We start from the raw sequence: 24,396 nt of genomic DNA, 5'->3' as shown, positions 1-24,396 counted from the left end.
GAGGTTGAGGGCTGTGGAGTCGTGTTCGGTGGGGTCGGCTGGTGGGCTCTGGGCGAGGGTGGTGGCTAGCTGCTCTTTGGTGACTTTGCCCCAGCAACGACGGGGCATCTGTTGGGTGCGGTGGTGTGTGGTGGTGGGCTTCCTGAAGGTGAAATGGACGAAGCGGTGGTCGGTCCAGTGGGGTTCAGTGGTGTGGTTGAAGGAGGCGTGGGGGCTTGCGGAGAAGATGCGGTCTAGCGTGTGACAGGCGGCATGGGTGGGTGTTGTCACAAGCTGTCTGAGTCCGAGGTTGGCGAGGTTGTCGATCAGGGTGGTGGAATCGACGTCGCTGTTGTTCTCGAGGTGGAAGTTCAGGTCCCCGAGGAGGATGTAGTTTGTGGAGGCGAGGGCGTGGATGCTGATCATGTCGGCGATGGAGTCGCTGAACTGTGGTCTGGGTCCAAGGGGTCTGTAGATTAGGGTTCCTCTGAGGGTGATGTTGGGGTCGGTGTGAATCTGGAAGTGCATGTGTTTAGCGGTGCTGAGGGTGTCCTCGGTGCTGGTCGAAACGCTGAGGGTGTTGTTGTGGACGATGGCAATTCCACCACCTGCTCCATTGGTGCGGTCTCTGCGGGCGATCTTGTAGCCTTCTGGGATGGCTATGGCAATGTTGGGTGATGGGGCGGGGTTCAGCCAGGTCTCCGTTAGGAAGGCGACGTCTGGGGCGGTTGAGTCGAGGAGGTCCCAGATTTCGACAGCGCGTTTGCGGGCGGAGCGAGTGCTGAGGAGGATGCACCTCAGGTGGTTGGGTTCGTTGGTTGGTGGTTTCGTGAGTCGGATACTGGTGAAGCTGCAGTTCTGGTAGGTGAAGGTCCCTTGGGTGCGCTTCGGGGTGGCCCGGTAGCAGGTGTGTTTTCGTCCGGGGTCAAGTGTGTGGAGGGTGCTGGCGTAGTAGTGCAGTCGGGTGTCATGGTGTCTTCCGGGTCCAGGGGTTCTGGCTCTGGGCGCGGTTCTGGAGCTGGGCCCGGTCCAGGCGCGGACGGGCACAGTCGAGCTTGCCTTCGGCGCGCCCGCTGCGTGGCCGCCATAAGAAGGAGAGGGAGGAGCCGCTGGGTGGGGAGCGACGGACGAATGGGAGCGGAGGGGCGTGGCCGCAGGAGACGCAGAGGTGGGAAGCGGGACCGGCATGGGGGCGCGGGAAAGGGAGAAAAATTCACAATCAGAGAGCACAGGATGTAAAAACAGACAAAAATATAGGGCAGTAAGATCAATATGTGAAAACCAAATACCGGGATGTTGGACAGGCCCCAGAAGGGGGCTCGCTCCCTCCCCGCACGACAGAGCCAGGACACCGACTCTACAGAAGCCACCCTCAGAAGCCACCCGTAACCCGTCCCACACGGGGCACCTGCCCCCGAACATCTTCATATCACCGGCCTGGGCATCCACCAGCACCATTGCCCGGGCCCAGCCGCCATCTTGGACACTGCACCACGAGGCCGCGTGGCCTCAGCTCGACCCTAACCCTGGGCCTGGCCAGGCCCCGACATCCCGGCACCACCATCCACCCAGGAGGTGATCGGACCACTTGGCAGGTCAATGGGAGAGAGGAGTGTCGATGGCTCTCCCCCGCCAGGTGCCGATCGCCCCCAGCCTCCCCGGGCGCTGGCTCCACCCCCCTGCTGGGTGTCTGGACTCCCTCATCCCGGACCTCCCGACCTCCAAGTGCGGGGGTCCGGACATCAAAGGGCGCCAGACCTATAACTGGGGCAGCTCCAGAGCAGGAAGGCAGTTGTATCCTGGAGTCGAGAGACACCGTGAAGAACTCATCCTTGACGGACTGCTGGCGCTGCCGCAGCCCTGCCTTGTGAACTGTCGTCCTGCCCGCTGGCGCTGCCGCGGCCTTCTGCAACCTTCATCCTCGTCGGGACCTGCTGGCGCTGCCGCGGCTCGTTGTAACTACCATCCTCGTCGGGACCTGCTGGCGCTGCCATGGACCGTTGCTACCTTCGATCTCATCGGGACCTGCTGGTGCTGCCGCGGCCCGTCTGCCTACAACACCGAGCTCGAGGATTGCGAGCTACCCATCATCTCATCGCAACTGCCAGATTGGTAACAAGACTGTCCCGCTACCCCCTTTTCCCCCTCCAAGAGACTAAAATCGAGGGGACCCCTGAGTCCTGACCTCCTTTTACCATCCTACCATACTTCAAGATTGCTTATAAAGAACGTTAAACCTTATCTTTGTGTGGTGTCCATCTGTGGGGGGGAAGTTACTTGTCTGTACGATCGCTGGAGACGGCTCTCCCCGGAGACCTCTCCCCTTTTCCTCAGCCGACCCTCCAGGTCCCGTCTAACATTGGTGGCCAGCGGCGCGATCCGAATCAACGCGTACCGTACAGAGAGTAACTCACCCCACGACTAAAACCACAATGACAACCAAAGAGAGCGGATCCACCGAGAAATTCCAGATGGATAAATTGGAGGAGTACAACCATCGAGAGTTAAAACAGTTCTGCATAGAACTAGGCATTGCTACCACCGGTCTGAGCACGGAAGACGACTTCAAGCCCGCCATAGAATCTTGGGCGGAAACCGGGGCCGTTAGACCCCGGGACCAAAACGTCGAAACCTCAGAAACCAACACCACTTCTCCCGAAGAACGGAGAGCGGGTCTCTCACAGGAAGAGATCCAAGAAAGAGACAAAACCAGACTCCACGAATTAGAGTTGGCACGGCTCAAGTTGGACGGAGAGCTAAAACTAGCGGAACAAAAACTGAACTTAGAACACTTACGGCTCCGAGAAGAGTGGGAAGAAAAGCAAAGACAAAGAGAACTCGAAGAAAAGAGATTGGCGTACGAACACGAGCGCAAGCTAGCTGAAATCGAACTACGAAAACAAAACAAAGAACTAGGGGTGCCCGAGCAACCGCGCACCCCGGGCGCTACGGAACAAAAAGTCCACATTCCCAAGGACGTCGTCCGAGAATATTATCGGAACGACGACATACAACAGTGGTTCAAAGCCTATGAGATCGCCATGACCTCCCACCGGATCGATCGAAGTGACTGGGGAGCCGGTCTGTGGGGAAGGCCGCGATGCCCTGCTACAGCTCCCGGACCATCAAATGACGTCCTATGATCACATGAAGGCCGCCCTCCTCACTCGATATGGACTCACACCCGAAATGTACCGCCAGAGGTTCCGCGACTGCACCCGGATCCCGGGTACAACTTGGGTGGAATATGTGAACTATTTTAGCAGAGCCTTCGAAGGGTGGATCAAGGGTAGCTACCCCCTTTTCCCTCCAAGAGACTAAAATCGAGGGGACCCCTGAGTCCTGACCTCCTTGTACCATCCTACCGTACTTCAAGATTGCTTATAAAGAACGTTAAACCTTATCTTTGTGTGGTGTCCATCTGTGGGGGAGAAGTTACTTGTCTGTACGATCGCTGGAGACGGCTCTCCCCGGAGACCTCTCCCCTTGTCCTCGGCCGACCCTCCAGGTCCCGTCTAACACGGGACAACAGTAGAAGAGAGACACAGTTTGGGAGAAAAACTGCAGTAATCACAGGCAGTGAGCATAATTTACAAGGAGAACACCGGAGCAATAGTAGAGCAGAGAAAGTTACGGGCAGCCCAGGCCTGCCAGGCGGGCCTCAAACTCGGCAGATGCAGGGGGAAGCACAGGCGCAGTTAGATGGAGCTACGCGGCGTGGAGAGCGACCTGCCTGCAAAACAGGGTCATGGTTCGCTGTCACTGCCGCATAGGGGCCGCCATAAGAAGGGGAGGTGGGAGGGAGGAGCAGATGTGTGGGGGGGGGGGGCGGATGAATGGGAACTGGGGGGCGGGAAGCGGGACCGACGAGGAGGCGCAGGGAAGGGAGAAAAATACACAATCAGAGAGCACAGGATGTAAAAACAGACAAACATATAGGGCAGTAAGCGCAGTATGTGAAAACAAAATACCGGGACAACAGTAGAAGAGAGACACAGTTGGGAAGAAAAACGGCAGTAATCACAGCCAGTGAGCACAATTTACAAGGACGACAGCGGAGCAATAGTAGAGCAGAGAAAGTTACGGGCAGCCCAGGCCGAACTCGGCAGAAGCAGGGGGGAAGCAAGGGCGCAGTCAGGTGGAGCTACGCAGCGTGGGGAGCGACCTGCCTGTAAAACAGGGTCAAGGGTCATTGGCCTGGCTGAGGAAAGGTGATGCACGAGACCGGTCCCAGGATGCTTGTTTCTGGTCCAGAAGCTTGGCAGTTCGGGCCAGACTGTTCCCATAAGGAACAGGGTCAAGACTGATTTGCATATGGCTGGGTCCAAACTGGGGTGGCGTGGTGAGCAAAAACAATGATGGATTAAACCCAGATCCTTGTGTCTGGGGGTGAATGTTTGCATTGTTCAACATTCCATCCATCAACTGTTTCTTTTGCATACATAGTTTAATGGCATCCACCCCAAAAACAATCAACGTGCCAATGGGACAAAAATACATTTAAGGATATCTACATCACAGCAACTGGGTCTTATCCAGGTGGTCCAAAACCATCAGGTGAGTGAACACTATTCAATGTAACTAAGAGCACCCTAATCATGACCAGAAACAATGGATCGAGACATAGAATCCTGTTGGGATGTTGCAGCCTCTGATACCCAACAACGCGTCTCGAATATCAGGGCTGCTTTGGGATCTAAACCACTAAAAAATACTCCAATTGACCGCATGGTTGTCAGTTGTGTGAGAAATTAAACTGTACCCGAGGTCAAGAACATAGAGTTGGAGGGGGACTGCCTAGTGTAAGGTTGTACCTAACCCAACCATGGATGTGGGGAAAAAAACTATTTTGTTTATATTACCCTCACACACCCTAGTGGTGTCATGCTTCATCATCGGGTCACCCCGACCCCTAAAAGTCGGGGTGGGCTCAACCACAGTGTTAGGAAGCTCTTTGAAGAGATATGAGAAGAGGGGGCTCTAAAGATAAAATACCTCAGGCAGATCCCCGGTTTCCCTTTATTTTGGGTCTGTCTGGGTAATTGAAAAATTCTAAAACCGGGTCTTATCAGGATATTATGGCCCTAGGACCCTAGTGCCGACATGTTTCAGTCCACAATGGCCATGAAGGTCCAGGACTTTCTTCAGGGCAATTGGATGCCCTATGTGAGAGTATTTAAGGAGGGGAATTCCCTATCCTATCGGTGAATTGAGGGCAGAGTAGCTACTCCTCATGCAATGTAAAATGTAGTGTGTGTCAATAGCCAGGCTCCATCTGAAAAGAAAGAAGAGGACACCGACACACAACATTTAACAAATATTTGCAGGCAATTTTGCTGCTCTGCTTCATACTCAAGTGGTCTGAGGTGAAAGCCACGTGAGTGAGCATGTCCAAACATATAGTGCATGCCCATGTGTAGCGGTGTCGAACCCCTCATTGTGCCACTCAGATTCATTCCGCTGTAACATATTGTAAATCATGTGACAGAAGTATAGTCCCAGTGGGACATGATTTACAATATGTTACATGCACTATGTGTTTGGACATGCTCACTCACGTTGCCTGCAAATATTTGTTAAATGTTGTTAGTCGGTGTCCTCTTCTTTCTTTTTAGATGGAGCCTGGCTATTGACACACACTACATTTTACATTGCATGAGGAGTAGCTACTCTGCCCTCAATTCACCGATAGAATAGGGAATTCCCCTCTTTAAAAATACTCTCACATAGGGGGTCCAACTGCCCTGAAGAAAGTCCTGGACCTTCATGGCCATTGTGGACTGAAACATGTCGGCACTAGGGTCCTAGGACCATAATATCCTGATACGACCCGGTTTTAGAATTTTTTAATTACCCAGACAGACCCAAAAATAAAGGGAAACCGGGGATCTGCCTGAGGTATTTTATCTTTAGATCCCTCTCTTCTCATATCTATTCAAAGAGCTTCCCAACACTGTGGTTGAGCCCACCCCGAATTTTAAGGGGTCGGGGTGACCCGATGATAAAGCATGACACCACTAGGGTGTGCGAGGGTAATATAAACAAAATAGTTTTTTTCCCCACATCCATGTTTGGGTTAGGTACAACCTTACACTAGGCAGTCCCCCTTCAACTCTATGTTCTCGACCTCGGGTACAGTTTAATTTCTCACACAACTGACCACTACGCTGTCAATTGGAGTATTTTTTCGTGGTCTACATTTACTTAGGGAGGATATATTCCGGTTACTATTACCTCTCAAACCCCTTTGGGTATCTTCCAGTACCCATACAGAGGTGTAACACAGGCCCCCGCACCCCACGCGGTGCGGGGGGGCCCAAAGCTCCAGGGGGCCCCCTGGGCACTGCACTCTGTCCGGAGAGCTCCAAATTGAGCCTGGAGGGGGCCCCTCTACATACCTTGCAGGGAGGCCCCCTCATTTTTCGTTACGCCAGTGTACCCATACGTGCTTATAGATCTGCTTTGGGATCTGTCAAATGTTCCACTTTATCCCCAAGTTCAACTGGAAGTTTTACTCCATAACTTCTTTATTGTGCGGCATATATTTTTAATCTGTGAACTTCTTCATAGCTCTTTACACTGCAATTGTCAAGTCGAGGAATATTGCGGTGGACCATGTTCCCTGGTAAGCCTCAATATTGTGTTTTTGTTGCTGTAGTTAAATAGAAGAGTGAATACCAAGTGCGGAGGTGCACCATGAATGGGTCTCTGAGCCAAAGGTCGGTGAGCATGCTCAACAATAAACATATCAGGGAAATTATCTTCGCTAAAGATCCCCAAACAGGATAGCTTCAATACTAAGCTCTGCTTCAGTCAAGTGCGTGGATTTGGCAAGGCATAGGATTTGAACATTATTGCGGTGGAAGCTCGCTTCCAAATTGGCATTCTTGGCTGCAACTACTGTCAGTTTCTTTTCCATCACCAGCATCCTGGCCACCTGTCCCACACCACCTTCCTCCACGCTACTTGTGCCACCCAGCCAGTAGGTGTACTTCATATGAACTACAAAAGAACTGTATTAGTCCAAAAAGGACCCATTTCTGTCCCACTTAACTCCCAAAGGCCTTGGAAAAGTCCTGCTGCTGGGTTCAGACCCTTCACCATCATATGCTACACTGCACCGGTTTAAAAAGCGGGGCAATCTATTAACTGGAAGACAAGAAGCAAGGCCCACCTAGGTGAAGAATACATCAAGATCGGCTAGTGGGATTAAACCATCAAGATCTCATAAGGACCTTGCAGCCTAATTAATCAGAAAATATTCAAGCGCATCTGTGGGACCAGATGGTCCAGGGCATGCAAACAGCATCAAACTAATGGAAGGGCAGTAAGGCTGCATCATTCCAGACCGATTCAGTAAAATCCCTGACTTTGAGATCATTTATCAGATCCCTTCCAAACCTCGAGGGTCAAGAAGTTTTTTCTCTTCAAAACATGCCATAGGTTAGTATCTCATGGGTTTTTATAGCCACCTGTCCAGAAAGGATGAAGTAAATTTCTTGACTGTGAAGGGCCCGTCTTTGGATAGAGGATGTCAATAATCTAGCACTCTCAGTACTACCAAAACTCCACCACGAATAGTCTCCTTGTGCTGAGCTCTGACAAAAACAATTTGGACTGCTATTGGTATCTTCCGAAGAAGTGTGACTTTTCTGAATACAGTCTATCAGATCCACATAAACAGCACACATGAACTATATGAACTAGGCCATGGGTCGGGTTTTGGATCATTAACATTTTTTTTCTTCTTCTTTTTACTGAATGTTCAGAAACTTTCTTACAGACCATGGAAGTGCCCCACATTACAGTGGCTGAGAAACTAGAACAGAAGGGAAACAGATGCAATTTGCTATATTGTGGCCTTCCCTCTGGTACCTCTGCTTCCTTGACTGCCTTTAGTAAATGTACACAATAATAGTAAATGAAGAGTTCATAAAGACTTCCGAGGACACCTCAACGTGTCTCTGTAGATGAACGTTGGCCATACACCTCAAGCAAGGTTATGCAATTAACTTGTGTCTAAAAAGACACCATAGGCATACAGCTGATCAGCGTACTGTTAAACCCGTCAGTATTAGGGTGGTCTTCCCCCAAACTTTTTTTGCTTTCACCCTCCCAGTTTTCTGAATTCGTTTTTTAGGTCTCGCGACCTATCAATGCGCGCAAGCGCATTGGAGCGGAGCGAGAATTCATGTCCTCAAAATGCTCATGAAACCAAGGGTTTCGTTTGTGCGGTTTTCTTTAAGTTCACGTGAATCACGTGACCAAACAAGCACGCGCATCAGCCTCCCTCCCTCCCTCCTAATTGCATTTTTTCACGGCCGCATAGCACATCAAAGGGCTTCTCCCAGCGTGTGCTGTGCGGCTTCTCCTCCCCTAATTATTCATGGCTGAGTTTCCCGGCGCACGCATTTGTTCACATTTTTTGTTCTTGCCTTTCATCTCCTACCCGTCTTATCCCATTGTTAACATTTCCGCACCTCCGTCCGTCTGTCTATACGTCTCTGCTTTTTGGTACGTGCCCTTTTCCCTCTCAGTTTTTGTAAGCGAACTTGCTAACTGTCCTGTCATGTGCTGTTCTTTATAGTGTCAGTTACGCACACATTTTCATGATCAGCGGAGCAGCTTCTTCTCGCCATTCTTCTTAAGCTATTTCGTTCCTAATTTTAGTCCCGGGCTTTGCCTTTCTTCCTGCCCCTCTCTTCTCACGCCATCTCTCCCTCCTGAGCTCTTCTCCTGCTTCACTTCCCCTCTTCCGCTCCCTTCTTTAAGTCTTTCAATCGCCCCCTTTCTGACTAATTTTCGTGTTCATTCTTTCCTCTTCCGTCGACCCTCTTGTTGTTTGTCTTTTCTCGCCTCTTCTCCCCTTACCCATACTTTTGAGATTTCTCATCTTTCCACATTGAACACATGCGATCGGCGGTGCAGCGCCTCACGCGCACAAGCAGTGCTTGCAACGTAACATGCACTTCCTCCTTCATTTCAGGCACACAATCATGCTCTATTTTGATTTCATTCTTTCTCCTATCTCTTTCCTCTTTTGACGAGTTCATGACACACTGTGTTAACCATTTACTCTAGAACATATAATTTATGGCCATTGTTTGCACAATTATCTAGTGTAAAAATCTGCCATGATGCGGCCCTCCGAGACCCACGTTGGACATCCTGCACTTGGGAGACAGCACTTAGAAACAGACGCGAAGCACCGTGAAACTTACATTCGTAAGAGCTCCAATTATTGCATATTGTTCACAAGATGTACACCGTCGAACTGTCCATTCCACTCAAATTATAAAATAAATCTGAATTTGATATTGTCGTCTGGGGTCAGGCTTGTAAGTGTCATAAAAATGCACTCTGTGACGTTGCAATAGCACAATTTAGGCGTTCCTGGTCACACTCGACATCATTCTACCTTGCATTTAAACCATGCCCCCCCTCACCCCAGACGCTCAAAACTACAGTCAATAAGCCCTTCCCCCACTACACACACTCTTTCCCCCAACCCTGCAGAGCGTGCCCCCCACCCTCCACTCGCTCATCTTAGTGCCCCCCCTCGCCCAGTGAAATTCCTCCAACTGCAAACAGCGAAGGGAAGGGACGGGTTTATTACTTTGCTCTGGGTTTTGCTTCCCGGGGACCCAATGAATGTGTTCCTGGCTGCCTCCCCCCGGCCCTGCAGACGCTTCCCATTAGCAAGAGGCGCTTCGAGTTTTACATCTCATGAGCGATGTGTCGGACAAGCCACGTTATCCGGCCCGATCTTTGGTTCCCCTCGCAGATCCGTGCTCGGAGCTCTCACTGCCAAGCAGCCCCGAGTTAAGACATCACTCGTGTAGCGCCTTCCACCATTAATGTTATGTTCGTTTTCATTGTGGTGCGTAATGTTATTTTGTGGTGTGGCCTATTATAGAATGTCTGTTATGTTGTGTTGTGCTGTGGCAGTTTATGTTATGTTACAATTATTGACATATTATTTACGGTATGTTATGTTGTGCTATTTTATATTTTGTTATGCTATGTTACAGTCATTTATGTTATGATATATTAATTAGCTTTGTCTAGCACCAGACACAGCGCTGATGTCATTTGAGTGCAGAAAGGCACCAGACAAAAGGAAAGTGCAGATACCCGTCGTTGTAGCAAATAAATGGAGAACATAAAGATATGCATAACCCTAGTGCAGTTTCAATTCCAGACCAATGTTTGCTCCTGGGCTCCCTCACAGTCATTCTGACAGGATGCAGCTCTACAGTGCTTCATCGCACCGTCATGGTGACCGGGGGAAAGGTCAAGGGGCAGAATAGGCGCTTTGTCTGCGTCCTGGTAGAGGGCTCGTCGTCAGGCGCGCGGCCCCGCCACCCCCAAAGACCCCTGATTGGCATGCTAATGCAGGCTAACAACAAGCATTCCCATAGCCAATAGGACTCGCATTAGGAAAGTGTAAGCTATTGGCTTTGTAAATAACAATGCTATTAATTTATATATTTTCAGTGCCAACACATATTAAAAAAATAATTGTCATTTACAATACCAATAGCCCACACTTTCCTAATGCGAGACCTATTGGCAACGCCAGTGCTTGTGCTGGTCTTAGGTCTTTGTGGTCTTTAACACTGCAAAACAGTGCTTAAGTGCTTGTGCTCATTGCCTAAAATATGATAAAATTGTCTTACACCTGATTGGCATATTTTAATTTACTCATAAGTCCCTATTTATGTGGGCAACCATATACCCAGGACCCCTAAATTAAATGCTACCAATAGATCTGCCACAGAAAAAAACCACAGGAGATAACCCATAAACTCAGTTGAGACCTGGGTAGTTAATGTGTAGCAATCAATAACGTCTCAAAATGTAATATTTCTAGGCAAGTATTGAAACTGTAAAAAATCAATTACACCTGAAAGGAAACAGGGACACATCAATAGTTTGTATAAGTTGTATAGAGAGGTCTATATTGAAAGAATATTGAATACAATTAATATATCAGCACTATTTACATTGTATGTGCGTGCTACACAAACATTGATGTGCACATCAGTGCTCATGCAAAAAGTGAACGGCGCAAGTAGCACGTGAAAAAAGTGTACAAAACAGCAAAGAAATTGCGAGAATAATAATTTGGAAATTGGTTACAAAACAAAGTATTGAGAGAACATAAAGTAATCAGCAAATTAAAGGAACCAATAAACATCCAAGAACGCGTTGAGTAATTCAGGTCATCATCAGGACCGGGTTACAGAAAATTCAGTTGGTGCTGTAGTGGAGTGTGATAGTCCACGAGATAGGAAACTTCAATTAATGCACCCAAGAATCGGTATGCACAATTTCCAAAAAGAACGGAATCTTATGGGAACACTACCGATCTGGAGTGTACACGGAGAATAGTGTTACAACCAGGCAAAGCAAGAGTTGTGTAAAGAGCGTACAGGTCGCGGTAAATAGATTAGCTGGAAGGAGGTATGACGTGTTTAAAGCATTGCAAATCTGGCGTCAGAAACGAAGGTGTCCGGATTGCTGAATCTCAGTTATCCAAGGAAGATGACTATGGTAAATCCAGCGCGAATCTGGAATCTGCGGGGGCCTGTCAAGAAAGCAAGCACCCCAGGTGGACAATTGAGATTCCACGATCCGGATGCTTTCCTTTCCAGCGGGGCACCCCAACAACAACACCTCCTCCTCCTTGGACGGCGCCTGCAGCCTTGTCCCACTAAACTTTACCTTCTCAGACATTTTTCCACTAAATGTATTCTAAATCCGAACGTAAGCAAAGATCGGGCTCAATCCACCCTTTGTATCCGACCCACGCTCTATTGCAGTTGGCTATATTTTTCCACATTGAGCAGGTCTCAAAGGACTATTTGCCCAGGTCTCAAATGACTAGATGTTTGTCTTTTACACATTCATATTTAGGCACTAGTTTTTACCTTAAACTTAAAAAATTCATAACTCCAGTTCTAATGATTGAATTTTTTGCTGTTTTTAGTGTCAAATAATTTATTAAAATGTACTCTAGTTTTAGAAATCGGTCATGGGATTTTTCTTGCGTCTTCACTCGATTACAGTTTGTGTGCAGCATAATTACTTTACACATCGCCTGTAAGTTAAGTCTGACTGGTTTTGTGCCAAGCTACCAGGGGATTAAGCAGAGGTAAATGTAGGGACCTTAGTCGTTCACCATGACATGGATAGTGATGATTGCTTGAGCAGACCTCACACCCCCCTCAACCAACAACCCAATATCTCACAAGTACCAATTAGATCTGTCATCTTATGGGTTGGTAATTGAGCATCAATTTATTGTGTACACTGAAAATAGTATTATCTTAGCACCCAGCCTATGAGCATTTCAGAAAGGCATAAGCACTAAAGTACCGCAAGGAAAATAACTAACGACATTCACTGCATATTTGAGAAGAGAGAGATCCCTGAACACTTGTCCTCGAGCTACAAAATTGCCTCTACACAACTGACATTACACCTTTGGGGTGGGGAAGATGGCGGTGTTGAGTTCGGATGTCAGTCCAGACACGTCTCAAAGTTCAGGTGGGCCGCGGTTTGAGACTTATTGTAAGAAAGGGATATAAATAGGAGCACAAGAGAGTCAACATTCGACTGAATGTCGATGGCAGAGTGGCAGACACAGGGGAAAGAAAGACTGATCGACGTAGAGTTGGACAACATAGAGGGGCTGAAGGCTGGCAGAACCCATAAATTTGATCTTAAAGTTCCGATATGTCATCATCCGGCCAAATATGTTTGGAATTTCCATTGTCGTAATCGAAGTAAAAGCAAAGGTAAACTCCGATGGTCATACCTGAACATTTCCCACCACTGTTAATCAAGGTTTACTGCCTCGTATATCACTCTCAGTAGCACCCCACTTGTCTCCCATTTCCTTAACAATGATATTTTGATTGTCCCTGCCCTCTGAGCCCGGGTACCTGGGTGCCATCTGAGAGCCAGGCGGCGGTAAGCCTTCTTAAGGTCATCATCTGTGGCGTCCCTGCGCACTCCCAAAGCTTCGTAGTGACACTTCATGCTGACAGCAGTCCACAGCCCGCAGCCACGCTGAGACAGGGACCGGCAGAAACAGCATAGCGGGGGGTGGAGACAAGAACGGACATGACGTAGCAGGTACCTACAAACGCGGGACACTAGTCACACTAGCACTGATCACAACGAGAGAAAGACACAATTAGGGTAGTTATGGGTACTTTAACCATAGCAACTCGGGAATCACGGCTATCCTAGCCTCACATTAGTTCACCTTTCTGGTACTAAATAAGAACATTCCGACCTTTTTTGCTATTCCTCAATATTTTTATGCTGCAGTATTATACACCGATTTTTAGTTTTTTTGTCATTGCAAAAACATTAATCCTGTGAAAAAAAGAAGAAAGACAATACATATTGAAGAGCGTTCTATTGATTCAAGAAAAGTGAAGTGACGCGAACACATGCCTCTGATTCACATGCCTCTGATTCACGAATAAAGTATCGAGGGTACATATAAAAAAGTACCCTCTAAGATGGCCGCTAAGATTACTGCTGGTTCAGCCTATTGCTGTTTGAGACGCACGTCACGTGCGAGGTCAAGCTCTTCGTGACGTTCCGGGTAACACGTGAGCACCAATCTTGCCCTTGTTTTGAAGGGGCGCGAATCCAGTGACATCATGCGTATTTCTGTGATATTCCGTAGCGTGTATGCTCTGCAGGGCTCAATAAAACCTTAAACTGGTAAGTGCCTTAAGTTTGTGTTGTAGTATAAAGGCAGACATTTAGGGTATGAGCACACATTAATGAAAAATAAAAGAACTTCCCCAGCCATGGCTCTAAAACACTTAAACTACTGCATGAAAGTTGTTACCTATTGCATATGTGCATGCATGCCAACATGTTGAAACAGGAAAGATGGAGGTAGTGAAAACTAAAATCGGGGGTATGTAGTTTCCCCATTGACTAGACGGAGGACAGACTCTGCTAGTGCACCCCAAAGCACCTTCCGTAACCTCCACCAGTGATTGACCCACAGATCAGTTCAGTTGTCCTTTGGTCCACCTAGTTTATGCTGGCAAATGTTAGAATGGGAAGCAAGCAATAGTTTACCTCGGCTTCCGCTCGGGCACACTTTCTCTGTTCGGGCAGACAAAGTACTCTGTTACTTGCTTAATGCTTACATGATAACAGATAGTATTCAGGCGGGAGACTCATAATTTGTAAAGAGAAGACTGCTTTCTTTTAGCTGTCTCTGTTTCAATGTTATTCATTGGGGAAAATACATTCTGTTGTAACTTTGTCTTTAAATCTAACATTCCCTGTTAGGAATGTTACATGATATCAGCTAGAATGTTATTACCCAAGTGGTTTGCCAGTTGAAGCTTTTACCTTGCTGTTGCCACTAGCCTTCTGGTGGGTGTTAATAAAGCTTAACTATATCAAGCTAATGAGTGCAGCATTTATCACATTCCCCTGATTTTTTTCCCTCAAACTCCCTTTTCCATGTTGATATGTATGTCAGCGACACTGGTGGGTCTCACCGGGAACGGTGTAATCAGCGTCGTTCAGACACTTTTGAGCTTTGATGCTGAGGTTGGAGACAACAGACTGTGGTCTAGCCCACTTCAGGATCAAGAGTGCTGAGCACCATGCTTGCTGGGCTTGTCGGTGACCACAGCCTTCGAGCGAACACAGGCTGTGGTTGTCACTGTTGGCAATTGCAACTCTATGGACTGGAGCATGCCATGCAAATGCTCATCTTTGGCGGTTACAAACTTCAAATCTGATGCAGGTGGACCCTTCTGCAATTGACAGTTGTGCGCCGGAGGCCGGCGTATTCAATGCTCGTGTTTGGAAGCTGCAGTACTGGATGGCGATTGAGGACGCTTATGCTCCGCAGTTGTTGCAGTCTTTCGCCCCTGGAGGCCAGTGCTGCCGCTCTTCCCGGGTGGGCACTTAAAGTGCCAGTGGCAGTACTAGGCCCGCAAGCTGAATTGCAAGAACGTCAAGACACATGATGACATCCGGGTGAATACCTCTTTACAGAGCTTACCGTGGGAGCCTGGAGTGTCCTGGCAGACTTTGGGTCAGGAATGACTTTGGTTTCTCTCAGCAGTCAGCTACTTCTTGGTGCCCTACACCCAAGGAACGCAATGGGTTTCTCCTAAACATTCTGTCCTCCTGCAGGGTCAGGCAGTTTCCCTTTGTGGAAGGCAGGCTTCTAGCCACTTGTGCAGACCAGCAGGATCTCCAGCAAGTTGTAGACTTAAGGTGGTCTTCATAGAGTATATAGTAGGGTGGCTTAAATGATGCTTGTTTTTCTTACATTTTCTAGACAAGGGATGTGGGTCTACTGGTCCAGGCTTCGGAACCAGTTTGAGTTGGTTCTCTTTCAGTTTTTCAGTTTCCAGGTTGCTCTCCAGACACAGTTTTCTTCAAAGCGTTGGAGGTTTTGCATAGAATCCTCCTCAACTTTAACAACATAAACTCCCATACCTCACTCCTATCATCTACAAAATGGCAGTGGCGGGAATAACTAACAGCTCTCTTTGTGACCAAGGCCTTCAATGAAGCTCTGGTGAAAGCCCTGTTTCCGTCCTTCTTTCTTCCATGCTTTGGCTCCACCCTCCAGCCACAGGAATGCAGTCAATACAGTTCTACTGTCTGGGAAAGCTGTATACCTTGTGCTGTGCTAAACCATGGAACTCATTCTGTATTTATATTGAATGGGACAGCAAAATAACTGATTTTCAGATACAACAAAATTAATTCTACCTGTAGAATTTCAGTTACGCAAGTTAATTTATTTCACCGTGTAAGTTACAATTTCAACGAAAGCTAAGTCACAGAAAGTGTGTAGCGACCTCCAAGTGAGTAACAGCCATAACCAAACAAGCCTGCTTTCCTTACCACAACCGGACCGGGACCTCTTGGCCTGATTTGAGGTTCCTGCTGGGGCATTTTCTACGGACGTCGTGCAGTCGCGGCCACCGCTTCACAGGTGTGCCGCTCATCCCGCCCACACCGCTGCGGGACTGCGAGGCAAGGACTGGACACACCTGCAGCCTCTTCCCGCAGCGGCTACGGCACCAGCCTGGGAGGTTTAAAATTAGGCTACTCATTCCGCGATGCGGGACGGAGCACGGGGCGAAGCCCGGGCAAAGGGTGGGCCGTTTGAGGCCGTTCGAGAACGGTCGAGACCGGGACGGGCCAACCCCCCTGGCCCGTTAATTCTTCCTCCTTCTAGTCTTTCCCCTTCTTTGGCAAACATTGAACTTATCAGCGCCGACGATGACAAGGAGTAAGAGCACGTTGGCCGCAACTGGTGCTGCCAAGGGCCCACTGGATAATTACTTTGTTAAAGCAGGGTCACTACTGATCGACAAAATCACGATCCTGGAGAGGCGAATCTCCCAAGAAATAGACTGGGTGAGAAGATCCTCGATGGGCCCCCTGGCACAGGCAAAGAGCCCAGAAAATAGACCCAGGCATACTGATCATCCTGAGTCCAACACAGGGGTCACTAATGAAGGTGAGTCCACTGTGATTCCTGATCTGATTAATTCCAGCTCGCACAGCAGTTTGAAGGATCTCAGTGATGTTGTTGACCTGAGTCTACTAAATCTACCACCTGTCCAACCCCACTCCAACTTGCAGCTGAACCCTGAGCACGACCCTGTGGTGGATACCAGCAACTACAGAGATCCTCTGCAAGGGGTAAGGGAAGGGATAATCCTTAAAAGGAAAAGAGGGACACAAAACAAGGGGGGAAGGAAGGCGAAGGCCAACCCTACTGTAGAGATTACTAGTCCCGGACTGAGTACAACGGGGAACTCGCGTATGGTCACAGCTGAAGCCATGTCCAGTGAGATTCCTGCTGTAGAGTTATTGGACCCCAGTATCACAAATCCCCTTGAGACCTCTTCAGTAGTTATCACTCTTGCCAATATTGGTTCTCTCCTCAGGTCCCTTTTAAGTCCCCTAGAAGCACGTTTAATCAAAATGGAAGCTAGGCTAGTAAATATAGAGAAATCAACGGTCCAACTCTCTGATAACTTTAAATTACATAGCGTAGTAGATAATAAGGGTGGTAGAGGAGGGACAGAGACAAAGAACAAGAAGGGTGCCTCGGCTATTAAAAAGCCAGGCAATAGCGTAGTATTCCCTGCCCAACCGACCAAACCAACTTCCCCTCACAGCATGACTACGCAGCCAAAAAGCAATGCTGCCACCCCTGACCAGTCTAACCAGTCTACAGCACAACCAGAGAAACTACTTCCTTCCCGAACCACGTCCAAGCCCTCTATGGATAACACCCCTGCCCCTAACCAACCTCTTGAAGCAGCAGCACCCACTGTGGAGGTATTAGGCAATGGAAATAAGGCAAGAGCAGTGAACCTGCCGCTGGAGGCAAGCCCGTACACAGTTATCCTTGCGGGGGTACCAGAGTTAAAAATCAACTTCAATGAATCCACCGCTTCATTAAAGAACAAGGTGGTAAGTTGGCTATCTACGTTTAGACCTCTTCCGCAAGGTACCACAAGTGAGGTGCTTATGGTAAGAAGGGCAGCCTGGGTGGGTAGCACAAGAAAATCCATTAAAGGAGACTGCGTCCTGATTAGCTTCAGAGATCCTATGATTGTCTCCCATATTTGTGGATGGTGCCCTGATGAGCAGGGGAGTAATATACAGTCCCTTCCCCTCTCTTTCTTTTATCCTCGGTTGAGAAACACATGCGAGGAGGAGGGTTGGGGTAGACCCCCTGAGAGGGTGGGGGGGTGAGAAACCAGAGGGAGAAGAGATTTCTACCCGCCAAGAACTTCACATCAACCATATTTCATGCCATATATAGAGGAGGAGGGCTGGGAAACATGCTATGGGAAGGGAGGTGCCTGGAGGGGTAGAGTGAGGGGAGCCTATCTCCACCTGGAGTTCACCACCCTACACATTTTCCCACATTTAACAGGTACAGCCACCTAGATATGGTAGATTGACAGTTTGTGCGTGACCATAGTGAACAACACCGTTACATCAGGGAAGGCGAGGAGGCAGATACTATATCTCCCAGATCCATCTCGGACCAAAAGTTAGAGTCCGGGTACCCCGATGTTCCTATTAACAGCAAAGAGGATAATTTGACTACTGCTCAAACCACTGCTGGTTCCACCCACATAATCGAGGAAATAGCCGAAACACCAGGGGAGTTGACCTTAAATCTTAGACCCCTGTGTACTAGTCCTGATGACATCCTCTCCTTACCTCCAGCTTCGCACCCTAGGCCACCCCCACTAAAGATGGTATCATGGAATGTGGCTGGCCTGGGTAACAAGCTGGACCAACAGGACTGGATTGCTTTCATTGACTCGAAAGACATATGCTTGTTTCAGGAAACCTGGGCGAGGGATGAGTTCTCTCGCCAAGGTTTCGCGGCATTCTCTATTCCTGCGAAATGGGGGGGGGGGGTAGGGGTCGTCCTTCTGGAGGCCTTTCAACCTGGGTGGCTACTCACCTGGGTTGTCGGGCCGCACGTCTCCCCCTGGCCTCAGAGGACAAACTAGCGGTGCTGCTGGAATGGCCAAACTCCCGTAGTCTTATTTTGATAAATGTCTACTCAAGGCCAGTTAATATAGCGCGGGAGTCACCAACCATAGAGGAATTGTCTGCTTTCCTCTGTGAAATTCCTGAGGGGGATCCATTTATAGTGGGAGGGGATTTGAATTCTCACTTTGAGCCTCTTGCAGGCCTCCTTGATGGGTCTTCCCTCCAGGAGGACGCAAGGTGGTCAGTTCCTCCTACGGCGGCTCCCCCCCCCCCCAAGAGCTTGGACCCCTCTTGCTCTACAGATTACTGCCCTGACCCTTAAATACGGGGTCAGAGCGTGCAATGGACGCATCAAATCTGACATTCCGAGCAAATGTACCTTTAACAGAGTAGGCAGAGAGTCACGCTTGGACTATGTCCTGGTGCAATTGCCCATGTGGTCGCAGATTATAGACTCTAGGGTGACAGAAAGATCCGACAGCGATACAACGCCCTAGAATTAGACTATGCTCTCCCTGGTGAGGAGGGCAGGGCCTATCCTACGGCGGTGCCAAACACAGGGCTACTCTTGGAAAATAACAGAAAGAGAATAAGGTGGGAAAAACTAGTTACTAAAAGGGAGAACCTTCCTCGACTCTATGCTAGACTCATTCCAACTTTAGAAAAAGTGGGAAATCTAAGTGAGAAATCCAGAAGCCAGGAAACCCACGCTTCATTGTACCTGGCACATGAAGAGCTTATTAACACCTTGGCGGTAGACCTCTTTTCAGAGGGACAAAGCAGAGGTGGTGGAAATCAGCGCATTACATGGTATAATGCTACATGTCGCAAGGCGAAGAGTGTTCTCCTGTCCTGTATCAAGGAGGGTAAAAGCAGACTGGAGATACAGGCAAGGAGAAGGGACTATAAGAAACTGGTTTCCCAGGCTAAGATCGAGTGGGACCAGGCTAAATGGGAGGAACTCTCTAGTTCGCCAGCTAGCAAAGATCACCGTAAGTTCTGGCGAATTGTCAATAGGGGATCCGAATATCTAGCATCGGCTATAGAACCGAATATTGCACCTCAAGCATGGCAAGAGCACTTCCAGTCCCTTTATACAGCGGCAGTTGGGGTTTCATGCCATTCATCCCCTACTATACCTAGCCACCCTGTTGGGGACCCCTTTACAGACACAGAGGTGCGAGCGGCCATAGCGGGACTCTCTTCAGGCAAGGCCCCTGGTTTGGACGGTATTCCGGGCGACCTGTTCAAACAGGAGCCTAATGTATGGGCCCCCTATCTATTGACAATATTTAATGCTGTCTTGAGTGGCATGGAGGTTCCTAGTACTTGGCTGGGCACAGAGGTTGTTCCCATATTCAAAAAGGGATCGCCTCTGCTCCCAGCCAACTACAGGCCCATCAGCCTAATAGACGTGTCCCAGAAGCTTTTTGGTAGGCTTATTCTAGATCGCCTCCAAAATTGGCTAGAGGAAACTGCCACTTTGAGCCCATATCAGGTGGGATTTAGGAGGGGGGTATCTACGACTGAGCAGATATTCCGCTTAAACCTTATCTACTGGAGGACTGCACTAATCGAGGGGGGCAGCTTGTACACGGTATTCGTGGACTTGCGAGCCGCCTTCGACTTGGTGCCAAGACCCAAACTATGGAGCGTGCTCGCTGACTTAGGGGTGCCGGCAGACATTCTTGCCATATTAATGAGATTACACCAGAATAATTATGCACGTGTCAGGTGCGGTAGAAATGGTAACTTAACTGAAAGATTCCCCGTTGACAGAGGGGTAAGACAGGGCTGTGTGCTTGCACCGACCCTGTTCTGCCTCTTTGTGAACGGGGTCATCTCCCACCTGACCAGGATAGGTGATATTGATGCCTCCAAATTGAATGGCAGCCGGGTGCCCGCTATCATGTTTGCGGACGACACCCTGCTGCTATCAAAATCCCCCATGGGAATTCAACGGGTACTCGATGGGTTTCTGGAATTCTGCACGGAGAGGGGCCTTGAGATCAACGCTTCCAAGACTAAATTTACACAGTAATACTGGTGGTAGTGCTTCTCAAAAAGAGAAAACGTCCGCACCTTCTGTTGATGAATATTTTCAATGGGCACAGTCTACGTGTAATATCAAAAAGAGGTGCACTGGGAACCTGGTAAGACACCCACCACCAGGGGTGTGAAACAAAGCAACTTAATGCTAGTAACAAGAAACCAGAAGATACCAAGTTACACAAGCACCCTCTCACAAGTCAAATATCAGGAAAATTTCCGTAGAGCATTAATTCTTTCAAAAAGTTTTTTTCAAAACAATATCAAACATGAATTCATCTGGAATCGGGAAGTTTCAAAGTATGGATCCAAGACAGTTGTTATACTTCAAGATCTTTATTTTAGACACATTAAAAGTTTTCCAGCTTTGCACTGCCGACACGTGTTTCGCCCACTCAGGGGCTTTTTCAAGGCTGGAAGCAATAAAAATTACAATAAATAAAACTGATAGATGTGAACTAAATATATACAGTTTCCCTAAGTATATACAATAGGACTAATTGCATGGTCTCATAATTAGCAACATTTATTTCACCAATCAAACAACAGTTTGTCCTAAGAAAAACCACTAAAAACAAACATTTCATGTAATTTCATTTTAGATACCCTAACAATGAAAAACAATCCGTGTGACAACATGAGTTAAGATAGCATAATCCCATGGCTATTTACAAAAGGTTTCACCATTTTTAAAGTTTCAAAACTCAAAATATACCACTATTTACAAACATGGGGATGGTGAAGTGATTTCATTTTAAATACCCTAATAATGACAAACAGTCCGTGTGACAACATATGTTTTAAGATAGCATACTCAAATTTGATAAGAATGTGTCCCATGGCTATTTACAAAAGGTTTCACCATTTTTTAAAGTTTCAGAACTCAGGATATACCACTATTTACAAACATGTGATGGTGGAGTGGGTCTAACGGTTGTTAAAGCGTCATTACTTACACTATCATCCCACCATTTTAATTTACAACACTATGCAAGCATCAACCTACCAATCTTAGTCAGAATGGAGATGTCTGGTGGTCGGGAAGTTCTTATGGGTCAAAGGATGTAAGATGTGTCAGTACTAGGAATCCTAATGCAGTGAAGGAAGAAAAATAAATAAAAGAAGGTGGGAGGTATTTAAGGAAATGTGAAGTCACACAAGATAACAAGGAAAGTGTGTAAAACATATTCCAATATCCCTACCTATTAATAATAATGATCCCGGCGAGCTGTTTAGGGTGTAGGTTCCACCTTGCTAGTTTCCAGATGTTGAGTCCCACACAGAATTGGGTAAGAAATATGAATAGTCAAGGAAGTATGTCCTGCAAGTCAAAGACACGCAGAAATGCTCGTCACAATCATACAACATAAGAGGCAATAGAATGAGTGAAGTTGGCGTATACGAAAGGGAGCTAATATCTAGAACATGCTTCGATGGGAAGACTAATGCCACGGGTCCACACTCGAGGAATAAATTCAAACATTGAGAAAGGTCACAAAAAGGTGTGCATACCCAAAAAGAAAATAAAGGGCATGAGTCAGTTACTCACATTGCGTGGTAGCGCGAGTCACTGCATGGAGATAAGTCTTTATTTTATGTAGTCAAAACACCAGCGGACCTTGATAAGTCTGTAAAGTAATATAAATGGTAATGTTATGACCAGTGTTTCTTAAGACCATTGCACAGAAATTATATAGTGTGATATACACGGGGTCAAATCCACAGGACCTTGGTAAGTCTGTCAGAGTGAAGGCAGTTACGACATGCCCTGTACTTATTTAGACCACTTCACAATGTAGTGGACATATTATAGTTTAAAGGAGCACTGGAGGTGACCTTACAAGAAGGGTACTTAATAAGTGGAATCCACGAAGTAATAGGTCAAGGAACATATTTGTGCTAGTGCCCTCTGTACGCGAGAGCAAAGGCTTAACACTTTTTGACAACATGTATCAAGGGAAAATTTAAAAACCACAGCTGCCCTTACATTAGAGCCAATGTTCAAGCCATCGCTGTTAGTGAAAAACACACACAAGACTAAATATATGATCTTAAATCCAACCCCCTCCACACGCCCTATTCCCTTGCTTGGCCTGGTGCGACTGGAGCGGGTCTCCACATTTGAGTATCTAGGAGTCACATTAAATGAGAACTTGATTTGGGTAACACACCAGATCAAGGCAAACTTGAAACTGGTGCAGCTAGTGGGGGGCATTACTAGGATGCTGAATAAATCGACATACCGCCCAATGGGCCCTCCTATCCAAATCTACAAGTCTCAAGCACAGGGGGCAGTGACATATGGGGCTGAAATGTGGGGACACACTCCTGCCAAAAACCTAACAATCACTGAAAACAAATTCATTAGGCAGTTGGTAGCTCTCCCACCAAGCACCCCGCTACTTCCCTTGAGATTAGACCTGGGAATTAGACCCATTGCTGTAGAATTGGGACTTAAACCATTAACTTTCTGGCGAAGATTATGGAGCAGTCAAGAACTTATCGACTATCGGTCCGAGCTTCAGGAGTTTTTAACTCTACCAAATGCCAAATACATTCCATGGCTACGCTACATCAAAATCTCATGTGAGAGCCTGGGCCTCAAAGAACTCTGGTCTGACCCATTAAATGCATGCCATGGGATGCCACGCAAAGTGCTGTCAAAAGCTTACTATGATTCAAAGCTTACCCTCGCTCTTGACAGCACGCGTGAGGGATTCCTGACGAATCTATTTGTCCAAAGCAAAGACTCCTATATTATGAAACGTGTTTTGGATGACATGACCCCTATCCTAACCAGGAAGTTATTTCTTCAGTGGAGATACGGCACACTACCCCTGAGGTCATTCACCAGTTCTTGGTCTTCGCCTCCAACCTCAGAGCATTGCCCGGCATGTGGGCACTCCAAAGAAAATGATCTACATGTGCTCCTCTTTTGTAAAGCCTACCAAAGATCAAGAAAATACTGGCTTGTCCCCCTGCTAAAAAACCTGGGTTTCAGACAATTTCTCCCGGCGTACAGAATCCTAAAGATGGATGTGTCCCCCCGAACCCCCCCCCCCCCCCCGCCGCCCCAACTGTGTTTGCAGTGGCAAAATTCTTAACGGCAATGTGGTTCACTCGCACCCGCTTATTGAAGACGGAAGTGAATTTAAAAAATGTTTTCACTAATTTTGATTTTAAAGTCTTCCTGAGGACGATCTGATTTTTATGCGGTGTTCAATCCTTTTTAACTAATGTTCAGGGGTGGGGAATTCATATCGCCCGACGCCCGAGACTTGTTGATTTCTGTCAAGGGCAAGAAGATTTAATGTCTATTTTGTCCCACGGACAACCAGACATTAAATCAAAGTAAACCGAGATTGCCCCATACTCTGTCCCGCCCCACAGCTATCTGCTCCGTGTGTGGCCGGTAGTGTTCCATCATCAGATGCAACTCTCTCTGCAATTGTTTTTTTAGCTTCTGTATGCAGGCATAGATTTTGCGTATTCGAGTTCACACAAGAACAATCGTCTGCCTATGAGTGCTCAAGTCTCTCACTTGATTTACTAATGCGTGATAGCATGGGATGCCGAATACAGAATGCCCAATTTATTTTCCTTGTAGGCAGGCATTTTAAAAACACGCTTTTGTATTCTCATAGCAGCTAATGTCGGTGTAGCTAGTGCCCTTTTGCTCTGCAAGTTTATGAAGTAGGGGAAAGAGGCGGTAAAAAGAGAACGATACCGGGATGAGCAAGGAGCGGTATCTTTGAGAGCTTAATATCTGCCAGTATGTATGTATTTCTATTTTTTTACTAATTCAGGCACGAATCGCCCCCC

At 47.6% G+C, this 24,396-nt stretch overlaps 2 protein-coding genes across 2 annotated transcripts in view; one reads left to right on the top strand and one right to left on the bottom strand.

Annotated features, from left to right (window-relative positions):
• DNAJC21 (DnaJ heat shock protein family (Hsp40) member C21) overlaps positions 1 to 13,168 on the bottom strand; it is a 210,439-nt gene extending 197,271 nt beyond the window's left edge. Inside the window, exon 1 of the mRNA XM_086960516.1 lies at positions 12,930 to 13,168. Within this exon, the coding sequence (XP_086816642.1) occupies positions 12,930 to 13,026 (97 nt within the window). The 5' untranslated portion in view covers positions 13,027 to 13,168. The remainder of the gene's footprint in view (positions 1 to 12,929) is intronic.
• Positions 13,169 to 13,582: 414 nt separating this feature from the next.
• RAD1 (RAD1 checkpoint DNA exonuclease) overlaps positions 13,583 to 24,396 on the top strand; it is a 100,680-nt gene continuing 89,866 nt past the window's right edge. The window contains exon 1 of the mRNA XM_086960515.1: positions 13,583 to 13,725. The gene's annotated coding sequence lies outside the window, so the exon portion shown is untranslated. The remainder of the gene's footprint in view (positions 13,726 to 24,396) is intronic.

This window comes from Lissotriton vulgaris, chromosome 3_1, assembly GCF_964263255.1.
Source record: "Lissotriton vulgaris chromosome 3_1, aLisVul1.2, whole genome shotgun sequence".
Taxonomy (NCBI): Eukaryota; Metazoa; Chordata; class Amphibia; order Caudata; family Salamandridae; genus Lissotriton; species Lissotriton vulgaris.
This window is presented reverse-complemented; position numbering and strand designations above follow the sequence as displayed.